The sequence below is a fragment of the Phlebotomus argentipes genome, unplaced genomic scaffold (assembly GCF_947086385.1).
Source record: "Phlebotomus argentipes unplaced genomic scaffold, Phlebotomus argentipes genome assembly scaffold_18, whole genome shotgun sequence".
Lineage (NCBI taxonomy): Eukaryota > Metazoa > Arthropoda > Insecta > Diptera > Psychodidae > Phlebotomus > Phlebotomus argentipes.
In genome coordinates, this window is record NW_026776177.1 from 15,934,642 (window position 1) to 15,946,566 (window position 11,925).

Below are 11,925 nucleotides of genomic sequence, written 5' to 3' on the forward strand. Positions count from 1 at the left end.
CCCCCTCCGCGGCGAAACGCGGCGAAAACAAGCAGTGACGTGTTCGTGAGTGCAAAATGCTGAGAAAACAGTGAAAAACTCGCAAATTTGGGCACTTTTCCGCAAGACAGCGCCATGGATTTCTTCCAGAGAGGACTCAAGAGTGTCCTGGGGGCGCCGGAAGCCGGCCAATTGCCTAGTGGAGCAGAAACTGTGAGTTGTGCTTGCATGGCATGAAATTGACACTTCAGGGGGTTTTTGGGGCGCTTTCACATACCTTTGCCTCTGTTTCAGGTGGAAAAATTGGTGGATAGGGTGTCATCGTCAACGCTCCTTGAGGACCGACGTGATGCCTGCCGTGCCTTGAAGGCCCTCTCAAAGAAATATCGGATTGAGGTTGGGGCCCAAGGGATGCCGGCTCTTGTGCAGATCCTGGAGACTGATAGGGCAGATTGCGAAATCATCGGCTATGCGCTCGATACTCTGTGCAACATCATTGCCCCAGAGCAATTTGAAGAGGAAATGGAAAATCCCACTGTTTCAGTGAATGTTGGAGAGCAATTCACTGAGATGTACATCAAGAATCCCGAGAATGTGGGCCTTGTTCTCTCCTACTTGGAGGAATACGATTTCCGCGTGCGATGGCCATCAATAAAGTTTCTCACGAATCTCCTGGAGTACCGACCCAAGGATCTGCAGGAGATTGTACTCGTGAGCCCAATGGGAGTGTCGAAGTTGATGGATCTTCTCAGTGACAGTCGCGAAGTGGTGAGAAACGATGCTCTCCTGCTGCTGATTCAGCTGACAAAGGGAAATGCCAATATCCAGAAAATTGTGGCATTTGAGAATGCCTTTGACCGTCTCTTTGACGTGATTCGGGAAGAGGGATGCTCTGATGGAGGCATTGTTGTGGAAGACTGCCTGATTCTGATGCTGAATCTTCTAAAGAACAACTCAAGCAATCAGCAATTCTTCAAGGAAGGCAGTTATATTCAACGCCTGGCGCCGATGTTCGAGATGCCACCTGAATTGGAAGAGACCGGCTGGACTCCACAGAAAGTATCCAATATTCAAATAATGCTTCAAGTGGTGAGATCTCTGGTCTATCCCGGGAATTCGCATCAAATTATCGCATCGTGTCAGAAGACAATGAGGAACTGTGGCTTCCTGGAGGCGCTATGTGGCGTGCTTATGGGCAGCGGAGTTCCGGCTGACATCCTCACTGAGACAATAAACACCGTGGGAGAAGTTGTTCGGGGAGATATGAACAACCAGGAATTCCTGAGCCTTGTCATGGCACCCAGCAATCCTCCGCGGCCAGCAATTGTTGTTCTCCTGATGTCAATGGTGAATGAGAAGCAGCCACTGTCACTGAGATGTGCAGTTCTATACTGCTTTGAGTGTTTCCTGTATCGCAACGAGATTGGTCAGACTGCTCTCGTACAGACTCTCCTGCCGTCATCCACAGAAGTGAGTAGTCTTACTCAGGGGCAGCTCTTATGCGACGGACTCTTTAGCACAGACGCTCTAGCCAACTGGTTTAGCGCTGTGGCTCTGATGCACGGTCTAATTGAGAATCCAGCGCAAAAGGAGCAACTCCTGCGAGTGTTATTGGCCACAGCCATGGGAAGTCCTCCGGTGTCTCTTCTGCAACAATGCACAACCCTGCTGCAACAGGGAAACTACCGAGTGCAGAGCAAAATTGGTCTTCTTATGCTAATCTGCACATGGCTTTGTCACTGCCAATTGGCCGTTAAGGCCTTTCTATCAGCGCCAAACAGTGTGGCTTTCCTCATTGCCCAGATCAGTGCCAATGAACATGACGAGAATGAGTATCTCATCCAGGGACTTTGTGCCTTCCTCATGGGCATCTGCATACAATTCAACGACAACTCTGTGACCAACTACCGCCGCGAGGATCTGTGCCAGCTGGTCGTGAAACGCATCAGTTGTGAGACTTTCCTCACCAAACTCGGTGAAGTGTCGAAGCATGAGAGCTACAGCAAGGCTGCCAAACAGCCACAGATTCGCTTCAGGGCACCCACAGAAGTCCTTCTGGATCATGAGTTCTGCAAACTCTTCAAAGCACTCGAGGCGATCGTGGTGAAGACAGTCACATCTATTGGCACCGAAGGCACGAACATCACAGAACTTACGCTGAGTCAGGAGGCTTCGGGGATTGTGGGACAGTACAAGGACATCATAAGAGAGCAAGACACGAAGATTGCAGAATTGCAATCGACGATTAATAGGTGTGACAGAGATGCGGAGGAGACCAGGCGAAAGTTGACTGAAGCACAGGCATCCAATGCTCAACTTACGGATGCAAACATCCTGCTGAAAGCTCAACTGGCCGCTGCCACGGACCTCGCACAGCAGCTGCAAACTAGTCAGGTCAATCACATTGGCAATCACGTGGCAGCCCTCAATATTACGGGAAATGGACATCAAGAGCCACATGGACACGACAATCCCCATCTTCAGCAGTATCAAGCGGAGAATACCAGACTCCAGCAAGAAGTTGAGAGACTCTCGCTGACACTGAGGGAGTTCCAAGTGAAGTTCACTGAAGAATTGATTGAGATGGAGAAACTGAGAAAGGACCAGGAAGATCTATTGGAAATGCTGACAGATCAGGTGAGCTACACTATGGTTTATTTTGCTCTTACAATCAAATACGACGTGTAAAAGTGGATGGAAATTCGACACAGTGTGAATTAAAATCCTTTTCTTCTGTTGCAGGACATCAAAATAAAGCAGTATCGACAGCAGTTGCGGGAACTGGGGGCACAAGTTGACGAGGCGTCTGACGAGGATGACTCTGATGATAATCCCAATGGCGCAACAAATGATGCTCTCAAGTAGAATGTCCGTTATTCCCAAGTGACTCTGTTTTATTGTTTCGCGATTTATCATATATTATCTCTCATTCCTATCAAAGGTATTGATATTTTCCTAAGCGGATGTGTTTTCTTCACTCTTTCTCTCTCTCTGGCGACTAGCGACAGAGCGTAGCATCGATCTTCGTGAGTGACGGTATGGCCAGCTTTAGCTTCGTGCGATACTGAACGTCCGAAGCCACAGGATTGCGCTCCAGATAGATTGTGGCCAACTGAGTGTTCCCGGACAAGTGATTAACCGAAGCCCAATCGGACACGGAATTATCATTGAGCTGTGAGAGAGGAGAAATTTGGATTATTAACTGCATTTAAATTCTACAGAAAAATAGAAAATTACCCAAAATTCTTCGAGATCGGTGAGATGTGAGAGATTCTCAATCTTGCTGACCATATTCTGCGCCAAGTCGAGGGTCTCGATTGCCGTGTTACTGTCCAAATTCTCGATCTTCTCAATACCATTCTCAGATAAGTAGAGTTCCGACAAAGCCGTGAGACTTTCCAGATTCTCAATCTTTGTGATCCTGTTGGCTTGGAGACTCAAACACGTTAAATTGGTCAGTTTCTCAAGATTTTCTATGCGCGTGATCTTGTTCTTTCCCAGGTAGAGTTGCTTCAGATTCACTAAGGCATCAAGGTTCTCAATCTTCCGCAATTTGTTGTCCCCCAATTCCAGCATCGTAAGATTTATCAGAGAATCCAGATTCTCAATGCGTGGAATTTTGTTGGCGCACAGAAACAGCCTTTCAAGATTCACCAACATCTCAATATTCTCAATCTTTACCAGACGATTGAAGCTCACATCGAGAATCTCAAGGTTGACAAGAGCTTCCAGATTCTCAAGCTTTGTGATCTGGTTGTCATAGAACTCCAGCTCCTTGAGAGTGGTCAAGGTGCCCAGGTTCTCAATTTTCTTTATAAGATTCCACCGGAAACATAATCTCTCGATGCGCACCAGAGGCTCCAGGTCCTCGATCTTCCCTATTCGCTGATGATTCAAATCCAACTCATACGTTTCTGGATCAATTGTAATGATATCTTCGATCTTCTGCATTGTTGGGCCATCAGGATTGTCCCTTGACTCATCGTTTGACGCGTTTGACGCACCACTTACCTCAACAGCGGGCGCTTTCTCTGCAAATACACACAAATACAATTGAATATCCGTCTAGTTGAATGCTTTACCTTCAAATTAGGTCTCTTACCTTCGTTCTCGGACATTATTTGAGTACTTTGCACTAATTTTATACAATAATAAACACAAAGCAGCAGCAAGAGCGAAATCACGCCTGCAATCAGCTGAATTATCCCGGCGAAAGTGGCAAAAATTCGCTGGAAACGAAGGCTGCGCCACAGACGGTGGACATAGTGAAGTAGAAGCTGAAGCGGCATATTTTGTAGATTCGACACGAGATCAACGGATCTGGGAATTGCCGAAGAGATGGAGAAGAATGAATTACTTCACGGTTTAGGCACACATAATTTGTCACAAAACATCGGAGCAAGTGATTTACCTGTGAATTCTCTCATCGTTGAAAAGTATCGACCACTTTTCAGTGATATTGAAAAGTTCAACAGGATGCAAGCAATGTTCTTCAATGATTGTGTTTTTTCGGGCTCCTCAATGGTGATCACTGCCCCAACAGGAAGTGGGAAGACCACAATTTTCCTCTTGTCAATAATGCGGGAGTTGATGAAAGCAAATTGGCCAGAGACCTGCGATCCACTGCGATTTATTTATGGTAAGCTGAGATAGTCCGCCACCTTGTGGATTTTACTCACATTAAATTCAATCTGATTTTAGTGGCACCGACAAGGGCTCTCTGCTCGGAGATATTAGGGAAGTGGAAAGAGAAGTTCTCGAGGCTGAGTATGAGGTGCTGCGAGGTGACTGGTGAGACAAATGTGACGAATCTGAAGGAGTTGGCGGAGTACAACATAGTGGTGACCACAGCGGAAAAATGGGATTCGCTGTCGAGGCGATGGCGCGAATATATCAATTTCCTCACGTCCGTGAAACTCGTGATGATTGACGAGATCCACCTACTCAATGAGGCACGTCGTGGCGCTGCCCTGGAGGCAACAATTTGCCGCATCCAAATTGGCGCTCGCGAGATTGGCACCGCCATACGACTCATTGGCATTTCGGCTACATTAGCCAATGTGGAGGATGTTGCAGAGTGGTTTGGCCAGGCGAACACGAAAGCTTATACAATATCCACAGATTCACACGGCAGCACGGTTGAGGAGAAGATCATCAGCGTGCCCCTGGGCGAGGAGGAGTCTTTCTTCAAAGTAGACGCTATTATGAACTCTTGGCTGCCTGGAATTGTAACCAGACATTGGCAGGGCAGACCGACGATAGTGTTTTGCAGCACAAGGATGGGAGCGGAGGGCACGGCGAAGTACCTTGTGCGAAATTTCTGCATAGAACTGAATGAGAATGAGCGAAGATTGCTGGACAATGTTGCGGCGAAGGTCGAAAATGGGGAGTTGAGGGAGTGTTTGAGAAAGGGTGTTGCCTTTCACCATGGCGGACTCGTTCTGGGGGATCGCCTGATAGTGGAGGATGTCTATAGGAGGGAGAGTGTTCCCATTCTCGTGTGCACTCAGACACTAGCGATGGGTGTGAATTTCCCAGCGCACTTGGTCATTGTGAAGGCGCCCAGTCCAGTCCCAGTCACAGAAATGCTTCAAATGATCGGCCGCGCAGGCCGCGTTGGTCTCACGACTCACGCTGGTGTTGCTGTAATTCTTACAAGGACGTGTCATGCAGTAAGTGGCGTTTCTGTTCATCTCTTTAATTATTGCATATTTGATTATATACATATGTATAATAGGGTAATATCTCCATCGAATGGCGTTCGTCAATTTCAATAACTTAAGATTCTATAAATCATATTGATTGGGGCATGATGTATAAAATATTATCCACTGAAAGATCAAGAATGCTCGTCGGTATTAACTATCCACTAGAATGGGTTGGCATTATCCTGGAACGTTATTTGTGGCACAAATCCTGATTCACCTTCAACGGAATATGTCACAATCATGAGTCGCTTGTCTGGCATCAGGACGCTATATCTTCCAGTGACTTTTCCCGTGGCATCGCCACTCTCGCTCTTATCGAAAAATAAATCCTTCTCCGGATCCTTCACTTCGTACTGATACTCGTACTGCAAGAATGATTAAATTGCTCATTTCTAGATATGCCTCAGCACATTGCCAAAATATCAAATCACTACCGGTTCAGGCAACTCTCCTGGTCCCTGAGGCCGTGAAATCACAAGGGTCACAAATGCACTAACGACAAACAGGATCTTCCACATTTTGCCCGTGTTTACTCAATACTTCACTTCAGGCACTACTCTGAAAATGCTCCTGGTGTGCGATTTGATAAATAATCTACAAGAGACGAAAAGCAACTAATGACAAGATGCTGACTTTCTGTGCTTTTTATACCGTGATGCTCTATTGTCTCTCTTTTTCGCAGTACAATTTGCCGAGCGTGTGCTGGGGGAGAAGATGAAATGTTGGGTCAAAGGTAGTTCTCTTTCGAGTCACAAATCCCCACCTGTAGCTTCTCCAGCTTGTGTTCCCCTTCCGTGGATTGTGCTGAGAATTCTCCTGTAGTTCTTTGTGAAAGATAGATTAGAGATTTAATGAATATTAAATGCATTTCATATAGTTTATTTTTCTGTACATTTTTCAGACATCTGTATTTTGTGATCGCCCTTGTGTGAAATTATGGAAATGCATATAGAGTATTTTTATTGAAAAAGAATCACATTTCATAATGAATATTAGTAATAAAGTTCCTCAACTCGATCTTGTGTCAGAGGAAAAGATTCACTTTCATAGTGTGAAGTGAACAAAAAGTTAGGATTTTGTTATAAATAATTTATTAATTAAAAGTGATAAACCATGCGGAGGGGATGTCATGAGAATGGTGTGTGACCTTGTTGAGAATATTCTCTGATGTATTAAAAATTCTAATTTATGATTTATTGTATCAGTTTTTTGCGCTTTATGCCCACCTTTGCTTGTTGTTTTCTGAGATATTCAATTTCTAGCAACTTCACACGTGTAGAGGGTAGAAAAAGACGGCAGACAGAGAGATATGGACACAGTGGTCACACAATGGTTTTCCCCCCAAAATTGTGTAAGATTGCCTGAAACGTCTTGTATTAAAATTAAATTTTAATTAATGGTCAAGGTATTGAGAGCAAATGGTCTGTCCGCTTTCTTGGCGGGAAACGGTGGAAATACCTTGTCCTGAAGAAGAAATATCGTGCGAATTTTTCGCTCTTTGCTTTTTAGAGTGGGTGCTCTTTTTGCTATTTAAATTTATTCTACGCTGTGCAATTAATTATGATTTAACGTGGTAATCGGTGTCGTTTAGTTTTAGCACGCACAAAAATATACGCTGACTTTGTGATGGGAACAAAGAGGCGAGGAATGGTAAATTCACATGATCTCAACTTGATTGTTTGACTCCATCCCATCAATTTTGTGCAATTGATAAAATAAGGCAAAATGGTAATTGAAGCATTTTGCACAAGGAGTCGTCTTTTTGGACATTCCCAAGTACCGAGAGTCGGTAAATTAATTCATAGAGGTAGTCTGAAATGCAAATTTCATCGAATTTTCTCGCGTGTTAAAATGTGATCTTCAAGCATTCTATTGTATTGGGTCTGTGGCGAGTTATTTTCATGACATTTGATCAATCACGATTGCCATATATTTGAGACTATCCAGCATTGGTGCATTAGTGCACACACTGAGCAGCCGCTTGGCGACCTGCTTGCTTGAGTGACTTGAAGTGTACATGGGAGAGTACGTTGCTAACCTATTTGGACTGATGATGAGCAAAATGTGTGATCTTCTCGTGTTTATCTCACCGTGGTTCTTGGTCACACACACCCAAAGAGAATTCCAGTGTTGAGAGAGTGACTTCCAAGATGCAATTTCTGCACGCTGCTGCTCCTCTCGCTGATTGGCAAAAGAATTCCTCAGCAATGTCGTTTGATCAAAATGCATCTCGTCAATTGAGGATATTTTTATGGGTGGAAAATTTTAAATGTTATTAAGAAGTCTCATCAATATAGAAGATTGTTGAATGCTCTTTTTTCCAAATTGATTGATACTGTATAATAATATTGGAAAATATTTTTCCACAATACTTGCTAAAATTAAGATTGAGTGTGAGTGAGAGAGAGACAACATATAATATAACATTACTCGCAACAGACTCCAATGAAATAAATCAAATGGAAGATGCACTGTGCGGTGGATGGAGAGGAAAATCTTGTTGACATTAAATGTTAATACAATCGCATGATATTTATGGATAATGCACATAAATTATTAATGAGTAATCCTCATTTTCTGCTTTTTTATGTACTCCAAACATTATAACATAATTTTACTGGATGCTTAATGTCATTACGAGATAAAACCATAATAATAATGAAGCTACTTACAGACAATGATGCTTGTTCTTCCTATTATCACGCATTACTGGGCAGGTATAGTGATAATTAGATTATCTCGCGGATAATTCATATTATTCGCTAATATACTGTTCCTGTGTTTTTCTTCTTAATTCACCAATTATTAAGAATTGTTTTTTTTTTCCATTGAAATTTGCATAGAGATCATCGACACTCATTGATGCGAAATACCAACAAATGACCAAAGAAATTTGCAGAAAATTGTCTTGTGTATTTTCTTGAATATGTTTATTTATGTACAAATAAGTTACCTTTTCTGCATTGAGTGTCATTTTATTGGCATTATACGAAAACGACAATTTTTCATTGTGTGTTACTACCGTCGATTACAGCACAAGTTTACAAAACATTCGCGCTGCGGTGAGAGTGAGATGGGAAGAGTATGCAATAGAGCAGTGCTTAATGTTGTAAATTCTTATGCAATTTATAACATTATATATTTGAGTGTACATCAGTGAGTGACACTGACCCTATAAGAGCCTCTCTGCTTTGAGAACTGCAATGAAAGTGATATTTCACGTGCATTTTTTTCACTCTGCTTTTCAGACGATGTACCAAAATATGCGGCAGAAAATTTCTCCAATTGAATCGCATCTACATGAGAATTTGCAGGACTACATGAACTGTGAGATCTTCACGGGGAACATTAGTGATGAGGACACGGCGATGGAGTGGATAAGATCGTCATTTTTGTACGTGCGCGTGCACATAAATCCCACCCACTATGGATTTAAAGAGGACACCGTTGAAAATCAATTATCAGGTATATTTTATGGTCAAATGATATTTTTCTCTGAGAAGGTCTTAAAGAGCAGTTTGCACGTGAAGTTTGGTTGATGCAAAAAGTAATTCTCTTCAACGCAATTACCATTTCTTTGGCAATGACGCGGTGTGTGCCACATGGAGTTTGTAAAAGAACAACAGCAGAGCACTAATTGGAGACTTTGGCAAACTTGTGGAGTACCAGCTTTCAGCTATTTTTATCCAGACAAAGCACTTCCCTTTTTTCTTCTCCCTTTCAGTGAAATATTGAAGAATTTCCATTCTTTCTAGTCGTCTTGCAAGTGCAAAAAGGTGCAGGTTGTATGGAGAAATATGAGAACATTTGATGAAAAATGAATTGAATAATTTTTACTATTTGCTGATGCACTTTGCCAGATGTGCAAATACTCACCTTTCTGTGTGACTTTTGTGAATGCTAACGTTTTACACTTTTCCCCCCTGCAACTAATATTGGAATGTGTCGATGAGGAGTCGATGCGGAGAATTCTTCTGCCACAATCCAGTGGACAGGTTGATTATTGTTCTGTCATTTAACCAGTGTGTCTTTCATGTGAAAATTTAAAGTGAAGTAATTATTATAATTGATGATTTAACTGATTTGTTTGTTCTCCAGTCTGCTGAGGCTTTTACGACACGATTCGTGTTGGTTTTATTCCACTGTATATTTCCCTATATAAACAATATCGGGTGTAATTATAAATAATTTCCTCTCCAAACACATGTGCCGTCATGCCTTAAGGATGAGTAATTGGTGAAACAATTATTGCATGGCTTCAAAAATGCCGTCTGTGAACTATCGTCAAATTATTCTTTTCGAGCTCTGTGCAAATCAACGCTGGAGAGTCTCAAAGGTAGGGGACTTGTGTGTGAGAAGAGGAGCAATAAGGAATCACTGCAGAAGCACAATTTATCTTCCACTGCTTATGGATCTCTGATGGCGCGATACTTTCTTCATCTGGAAACTATAAAAGCATTTCAAGAGGTATACAAGTCTGACGAGAATCTACTTATATCACTGTAGAATCACTTTAATGTGCTGTTTTTCTCTCATATATAGGAGATTACTGGCAGAGAAGAAATAATGCAACTCTTCAACATTGTATGCAAATGCTCAGAATTTCAGCAGTTTACACTTCGTGCTACTGACAAGAAGATCTTGAATGAATGGAATACATCTCACAAGATCACTGAAGATGATGAATATCCCGCCGGACGAAGCAAACAAATCCGTTTTCCAATCTCGGGAAAAATTAATTCAATCACAGGGAAAGTTTCATGGTAAAACATCACCACAAAGTGAGTCACTGCACGTGATAATTTATTGTCATTTTCTTTTTTTAGTATTCTGCAAGCGATGCTAGGATGTTTTGATATTAAGAGCACACATTTACGCGATGAGAGTGACAAAGTGATGAAAATGGCAAATCATCTCATAAAATGTGTGCTGGAAGTCTTGAAGATAATGCACAGTGAGAAGTTTTCCGCCTTCTTCAGCGCTCTCACACTCCAGAAATGTTTCACGGCAGAATTGTGGGAGAATTCCCCATTTGTTTGCAGTCAATTGCCAGAAGTGAAACAGAATGACTGCAATTTGGCTCAAATATTAGCTGATAGTGGATTCAAGAGCTTCGAAGCTCTAAGGCGAACTAATTATCGTGAACTGAATGAAGTAAAATACGTGCAAATTAGATATTCTAAATACTGAGTTTAATGTCTGTTTTTTTTCAGCTTTTTCCTGAACATTCAAAAATCAACAAATCAATCGTTGAAAGCATTCAAAGAATTCCTCAATATTCTGTGAAATATTTCTGGACAAATACTAAGACGATTATCGTGCAGGCTCAGCAAAATAATAATGAACATCGCAGGAATGAAGACGAATCCGTTGCATTGGTGGTTGGAGATGAAGAAAGCAACTCGCTATTATTCTTCGCGGGAAATATGTAAAATGATACTGAAATGGAGTGTTTATAAGTTATTGAGGAAGAGTAAAATGATATGTTTATTTGCAGATTTGAAAGCGGAAATAACTACGAGGCTACTGTTGATATTGACACTAAATTTTCCAGTATTCATATCCATTTGTTTCATCTCTCTCTTGGTGAGTCTGTCTCTTTGTATTCTATACTGTTATTCGAAAATGAATTGAGCGAATTAATTAATGATTTTAATCACAGTGGGCGTTGATGTGCATTTGATTTTGGATCCGAAAGAGAAGTACTTACAGAATTTCTCCACGATGGCGAGAAACACAGCATTGTCAGTGAATTCTCAGGATCTGGAAGCACCGAATCCGAAAGAGCCAAGACTGGATGACACTACAGGAAAAGGTAGCGACTGGCAGGAGACACGAAGAATGGAATTGTACAGAGAATCTTTGAAACGAACTGGTATTGACATTGAGAATCCAGTGGAACCTTTTGATATTGGGTAAACCACGCTTTTTTTGTGTGAAAATACCCATAATCTTCCCCCTATTACACTCTCTTCACAGCATTGATGACTTTTTCAACCAATTGGAGTCCAATGCAAAGCTGAATCATTCCACGGATGAGGAAATGCCTCTTCTTGGACCGTCGAGCAACTATGATAAAAAGGATTTGAAAACAGTCTTTGAACTTGAGATGACAAAAATCTTGAGAAAGCCTTATTGTGTTGAACCCTCTCGGAATCTTGTCAATGAATTTTACAGGGAGACTCAGAAGATCATTGCGGAGAATGATAATGAAATATTGTATTAAACTCCCTTCACA

At 42.1% G+C, this 11,925-nt stretch overlaps 4 protein-coding genes across 5 annotated transcripts; 2 read left to right on the forward strand and 2 right to left on the reverse strand.

Moving 5' to 3' along the window:
• Nucleotides 1-3: 3 nt before the first annotated feature.
• LOC132259963 (general vesicular transport factor p115) lies at nt 4-2,938 on the forward strand. The gene is made up of 3 exons (XM_059757832.1): nt 4-192; nt 274-2,616; nt 2,722-2,938. The coding sequence occupies exons 1-3, from the start codon at nt 115-117 to the stop codon at nt 2,842-2,844; spliced, it is 2,544 nt and encodes an 847-aa protein (XP_059613815.1). The 5' UTR covers nt 4-114; the 3' UTR covers nt 2,845-2,938.
• Nucleotides 2,939-2,977: 39 nt separating this feature from the next.
• On the reverse strand, nt 2,978-4,268 carry LOC132259971 (protein phosphatase 1 regulatory subunit 7). Its single transcript, XM_059757843.1, has 3 exons — nt 4,082-4,268; nt 3,217-4,010; nt 2,978-3,151 (listed from the first exon to the last, which is right to left on the reverse strand). Exons 1-3 carry the CDS (start codon nt 4,266-4,268, stop codon nt 2,978-2,980), a joined length of 1,155 nt encoding a protein of 384 aa, XP_059613826.1.
• LOC132259962 (probable ATP-dependent DNA helicase HFM1) lies at nt 4,208-11,913 on the forward strand. 2 transcript variants are annotated; one of them, XM_059757831.1, is made up of 10 exons: nt 4,208-4,618; nt 4,681-5,651; nt 8,936-9,152; nt 9,991-10,154; nt 10,230-10,450; nt 10,514-10,841; nt 10,901-11,115; nt 11,185-11,273; nt 11,350-11,562; nt 11,667-11,833. In XM_059757831.1, exons 1-10 carry the CDS (start codon nt 4,318-4,320, stop codon nt 11,708-11,710), a joined length of 2,763 nt encoding a protein of 920 aa, XP_059613814.1. In that variant the 5' UTR covers nt 4,208-4,317; the 3' UTR covers nt 11,711-11,833. The 2 variants fall into 2 exon arrangements, with proteins under 2 accessions (XP_059613814.1, XP_059613813.1); XM_059757830.1 differs by having other exon boundaries at nt 4,239-4,618; nt 11,350-11,602; nt 11,667-11,913.
• LOC132259978 (pro-resilin-like) lies at nt 5,662-6,325 on the reverse strand. The gene is made up of 2 exons (XM_059757852.1): nt 6,122-6,325; nt 5,662-6,052 (listed from the first exon to the last, which is right to left on the reverse strand). Exons 1-2 carry the CDS (start codon nt 6,203-6,205, stop codon nt 5,849-5,851), a joined length of 288 nt encoding a protein of 95 aa, XP_059613835.1. The 5' UTR covers nt 6,206-6,325; the 3' UTR covers nt 5,662-5,848.
• Nucleotides 11,914-11,925: the final 12 nt, after the last annotated feature.